General features: G+C 44.7%; 1 protein-coding gene across 1 annotated transcript; it reads right to left on the bottom strand.

The window, feature by feature from the left end:
- Nucleotides 1-2081: 2081 nt before the first annotated feature.
- On the bottom strand, nt 2082-3453 carry LOC147990745 (vacuolar-sorting receptor 1-like). The gene is made up of 6 exons (XM_087531205.1): nt 3351-3453; nt 3178-3261; nt 2942-3100; nt 2436-2522; nt 2242-2340; nt 2082-2185 (listed from the first exon to the last, which is right to left on the bottom strand). Exons 1-6 carry the CDS (start codon nt 3451-3453, stop codon nt 2082-2084), a joined length of 636 nt encoding a protein of 211 aa, XP_087387331.1.
- Between the last annotated feature and the right edge of the window lie 1911 nt (nt 3454-5364).

Here is a 5364-nt window from a genome sequence, read left to right as displayed (position 1 = left end):
TATACTTTAACTTTTTACTCTATTTTCTCATATGAAAACACACACCATGCAGCACGTGAAATTCTGGCCGTTTTCAATTTGAACTTCTCTATAAAAAAGTTGTCCTTAACTCCCAAAGCACTCGTCGAATTTGAGCAAATGATAGCATTGGAAAGGATTTTTTTTAACAAATCATGACTAGTTAAGAGCATATTTTGAACATGCTAAGACTTGTTTTGAGCATATTTTAGTAAGGAAAAAAAATCTAAGATGTTTTAAATGTCGAACTACTTTATTAATTGAATTTGAACTTATCAACATTTTTATTTTGAACTTCTATGTATTTATTTTATAAATGTGGAAAACAAAACCGATGTGTTTATCCCTATAAGGAATATCATGGGTTTATTTTGATTCTTTAGTAACGAGAAAAATCTGAGTATTTTATTCACACCGAACTTCATCGTTTTTTAAATTTGGACTTCTTGTTTTTTTAGTAATGGGAATAAACCTAGTTTTTAGTAAAATCGAAATGCTTTATTATTTTAATTTGAATTTCGAGAGTTTTTTATTTTAGAAACGCTGAAAATCCTTTTTTATTTTACTTTTTCAAATTTAACTTCATACTTCTCCGCGAAATGAGAAGAATCTCATTTTTTTTGTATACATCGGACCCTCCGTTTATTTAAAGTGAACGTCTTGGCTCTATTATTTGGTAACATGGACTTTTTTGTAAATAAACATAGAACCACTTCATTTTATAAATTTGAACTTCTAGGTTTTTCATAGAAAAGGAGAAATATTTTTTAAAAAAATATTTTTTGAATTGATTTGTTATCTAATTTGACCTTCTCAGAGTTATTTAAAACCATGAAAAAATGTTTTCTAGTACATATATTGAATGACTTTGTCATTTTAGTTTGAAATTTTTGGTTATCATTTTTCAATAACGGGAAAATCCATGGGATTATTTTTAGTACAACGATAACATTTTCTTTGAACTCTCTATTTTATGAAATTTGAACTTCTCAAGTTAACACTATTATAGTTGAAGCTTTGTTTTTCTTCATGGTATATAACCATCGAACTTCTCGGTTATCTTAATTTGAACTTCTTGGGTTTTATTTTTTATGAACGAAGAAATCCAGGTTTTCTTATAAACACTGAACCGCTCTGGTATTTTAATTGAGCTTCTAGGTTTTTTAGAAACAGGAAAATTTTGCTTTTTAAAAAACTTTTTAAACTGCACTATATTTCATTCTTTTTAAAAATAGAGTGAAATTTTTTCCACAAGAAATGTTGGACATTTTGGTAGGCGAACCTGTACAGTTTTTCAATTGGTTTGCATGTTGAACAACATCAATGTTAAAAACTGAACTTCTCTTTTCTTTTTCTTCTAATAAAAACACACACTATAAATTATAATCTCTGTTATTTTAATCTCAACTTCTTAGTGTGGATCCATGTCGGCAGTGCGTGATTGGCCAGATTCGTGGAGGAGTAGGGGCTCCGACCAATGTAGCTGACAACAATTGTACCACTGACATTTTTCTTCTACAAACTTCCAGCGTTCTCATATTACTTGAACCTCTAAAATTATACTTATTGAACTTCATCTGGTTTTTGCAAAGAACTCGCTAGCATTTTTTGTTTTGTTGAATTCCATTTTGCTTTCCAAGGCTTTTTTAAACATAAAAACTTTACTTGTTTTCAATTAATTTTTATTTATTACAACAAGCACCCATGGAGCATGCGCACTTTGCACAACCAATTTTGAATGAAGTGCTATTTTGTGTGCACTTTTAAAATACATATAACACGGTGCCAAACTGCAAAAAAATGCCAAATCCAAACTGCCCCCGTATACATTACCGAGCTCAACCTCAAGCATGGAACCTCAAGTACGGCCAAACATCAAGACCAATAGTCAGGAACCTAAAGCATTATGCCACTACTGAAGCTATACGGCCAACTAGCAATTTGCAAAACAAAACAAAACAAATGGAACGGCCAAGTGCTCCATCAAAGGGAACAATTTTTTCTTTGAGACCACCTCTAATTTGTTGCAAGTCTACAAAAATCATAAAACACAACATTTGAACCTACTGTTGTTTTTTCTTCTTCTCCAATATATATTGAACTGCTGAGGTGGCATAGTTGAACGGTCGAGGCATTGCGGGGCCGGCTGTAGGTGGTGGCGCGACCAGGTGCAGGTCAAGACCTCCCCCATCTGCAGATGAAGCCACTCTAACGCAGCAACGGCAAGATGATAGGTAGGTCTTTCGAAAAACAAAAGTGAGAGAGACATTGTTTGCTCCTTAGGCATTACACCGAACAACTGTGGAGCGCCATCTTTGGCCACTAAAAAACAAAACCCAACAAAAATCAGGCATGGACACTTCGCTGCAGCACATGGTACATCAGTGTGAAAATTAAGAGCTTGTGGATCATTTTACCTGTGGATCTTGAGGGGTTGCAGTACAGTTGGAATTTCGTCCGTCCGCAGCTATGGCATGTGAACTTCATGTGGCGGTGCAGTCGACCTGCAGGAGCATGGTGGAGGAGACCAAAAATGGATCCCTAAATGTGGTGGTAAGCCTAAACACCCTTTTTACATACAAAAATAAAAAATAAAATGTGTGCCACGTGAGAAATGTGGCCTTCTCTGCACCACATGTTGCATTTCTATCTTGTCAAGCTCTGTCTACTGAACTATGTGCTCTTGACCAAAGGTAGCATGGCAGGAGCAACTAGTACTTGCTTCATTAGAACAAAAAAAGAGCTAAGCACAAAATGCTTCAGTTCTAGCACGCATAATAGCAAACACATAGAGTGCACCCGGTTCACATTCATAATACATAAAGATTGGCTTTCTGGCTAAGCATCAGCACATGAGACTATGAGTGAACCTCCGGCACAGTTTCCCTAGTGCTATCGAGAGGAGAAAAATGCAGGTAGGTACCTTTGCAGTGGGTGTACCCATCACCGTCGTAGCGGACGCCATTCACCATGGGGCACTCGCACACCCTGCCTCGGTACGTGTCCCTCCACACTGTCATGTTCGTCACCTCGTCCTGCCAGCACCCGCCATTCCTGTGCAGGCACTCGTTCGTCTCCATGTCTGCAGAGAAAAGCTCGTCAAAAGTTCATCGTCGATTCACCCTTCTTGTCGTCGGAAATGAAGGCCTTGGTGCTCACCATGGCTCAGGCAGACTTGCGGCTCGGTCCCCTCCTTGAAGCCGGCGCACACAGCCTTGAGCACCGCCGTCCTCTCCAGCTTCCCTGCACGCACACACCACACATCATGTCAGTTCTTCTGTCGCCGGAGAAATGAAAGAGACGGCGCAGCAACGGCCAATGGGCCAACCCACCTCTGTACTGGACATCGTTGATGACGAGCGTGGGCAGGATGGTGACGTCCCCCGCGCGACCCATGCCCGATCTGGTCCTCCTGCTCCTTGGACAGCACGGCATTGTCAGCGTCGGCATCGGGGTCACCCATGCACGCCCGCACCTTCTCCAGCGACAGCCCGAGCGAGGCCACCACCTCCTCAGCGCATGCCTTGTTGTACTTCTCCTTCATGGAGCACCGCAGCTTGTAGTCCATGGTGAAGTCCCACCATGCCCACGACCGCCCGCTCTCGTTGGCCACCCGGTGCACGCACAGCTGCCGCAGGTTCTCCACCACCACCTGCTTCCCCTCGTACCCCTCCCCGAAGTCCTCCTCCGGGTCCGGCGCGCAGTACCTGCACGCCCAACCACATCGTCTCAAGCTCTTGCCATGGCAGGTACCAGAGAAAGCTTCCTCGACCAGCAATGGCGTGCCAAACTGAGAGTAACAAAATCATTTTTTGGGTGTGCCAAACTGAGATAAGAGAGACCGAGAGGGCAGCATCAGCACATGAGACTATGGAGAGAAAGAAAGAGCTTCAACCACACATCGACACATGCCCAGAAGCTACGTGGGCAGTGAGTCGAAGTAGGAGCTCACTGTTGGCTTTGAGCCAGCTGGCTGCATGAGTTGAACGGCGTGGAGGGGCTGCATCGAACTGCTGCATCTCCCGCCGGCTCGAGCCACCTCCTCGTGACACCCTTGCAGCCTGGATAGTTAAGTTCTGTGCAGTTCAATCAGTCGACACGGTAAAGTTCAGTTAACAAAACTGCAGAAACAAGAGAAGACATGCATTAGTTTTGTACAGAAGAAACACAAAATCCGACAACCACTAGTCGAGGTCGGCGACATTCGCTGCGGGAATGAGATTGCCGTGGCTAGTGGGAGCTCGGGTGTGAGTAGCCTCAAAGCAAACACCAGCAATCGAGTAGATCCTAATAGAGCAGCAGGGGCGATCTTGATTCCTCGTCCAAAAATGGCCAAGTTCTGAGTGCGTGGAAGAAGGACGCAGCGGCAGGGGGGAGAAGGTCGTGGTGGCAGGAGCAAGAAGTTCGCGGCAGCAGGGGAGCCTGAGTGCGTGGCGTCCCGAGTGGCGGCGCTTGGAGAGGTGGAAGAAGGTCGCTCGTGGTCATCCGCGGCATGGCGGCAGCGCATCGGGGAGGTGTCCCGCATCGGCGGCGCGCAACAGCGGTCCAGGGAGGAGAGACGGGGCGTCGTGGGTTTTGGCTGGGAGCGGGGTGGCAGCGGTGGAGTGGGGAGGATGGCGCTCCGGTGGCCAGGGAGCGGGGCGGCGAGATGCAGGTGCGGCGCCCGGGGGGTCGCGCGCATCACGGTGGATCGGGGTGGAGTGGGAGGAGAAGCGCTGTCGGATTGGGAGGTTGCGCTCCGGCGAGAGGGGCACCGGCCGTGTGGAAGGAAGTGCGGCGGCGACGCCGGTCAGAGGGAAGAAGCGTGCTGGAGCCAGGGGTGGCGACGGGAGGTGTCGGGAGATCCGACAGAGGTGATGCAGGAGGTGGGGTGGGGTTGGGAATGTGCCAATCGGGCTTTTCTTTTTTTTGTGTGTTTTCGGAGTTTGGGAACGTCTGATCAGGCCCTATATAGGCCTGACGTGATCCAAATAGTTATTCTAATCCCAGGATCAGAATAGTGCTACCCTATATATATGATACTAGTGTATGATACTACGTACGTACCTTCATAGTGCATATATAGTATAATAGAGTAGTATATATCATAGATGACCATATTTATGGCCATGCATGACACAAAGTAGTATAGCATTTAATATATATATATATATATGTTACGATATCTACCTATGTTACTGCTTCTTTGCCACATCATCATATTTATATTCCCGAGTGCATGATACCGGCTATGATACCCCCGCTATGGCCACCCTAATAAGGCTGGTCGTAATATGGGAGTATCAAGCGGTATGATGCATGCCAACTAGACTTCTTGGATGATGTGGCACACAGTTAAATGAGGAA

Source organism: Triticum urartu, chromosome 1A (assembly GCF_056163025.1).
Source record: "Triticum urartu cultivar PI428250 chromosome 1A, HENAU_Tu73, whole genome shotgun sequence".
NCBI lineage: Eukaryota > Viridiplantae > Streptophyta > Magnoliopsida > Poales > Poaceae > Triticum > Triticum urartu.
Note: the sequence above shows the minus strand (reverse complement) of the source record. Positions and strands in the feature narration are given on the sequence as shown.

Excerpts from the sequence above, each read along its gene's own strand:
- LOC147990745 (XM_087531205.1), bottom strand. The coding sequence starts at position 3,453 with ATGCCGTGCTGTCCAAGGAGCAGGAGGACCAGATCGGGCATGGGTCGC. Across the intron at positions 3,262-3,350 it reads CAACGATGTCCAGTACAGAG|GGAAGCTGGAGAGGACGGCG; the intron begins GTGGGTTGGCCC and ends GTGTGCGTGCAG. Across the intron at positions 2,523-2,941 it reads TGGGTACACCCACTGCAAAG|GTCGACTGCACCGCCACATG; the intron begins GTACCTACCTGC and ends ATGCTCCTGCAG.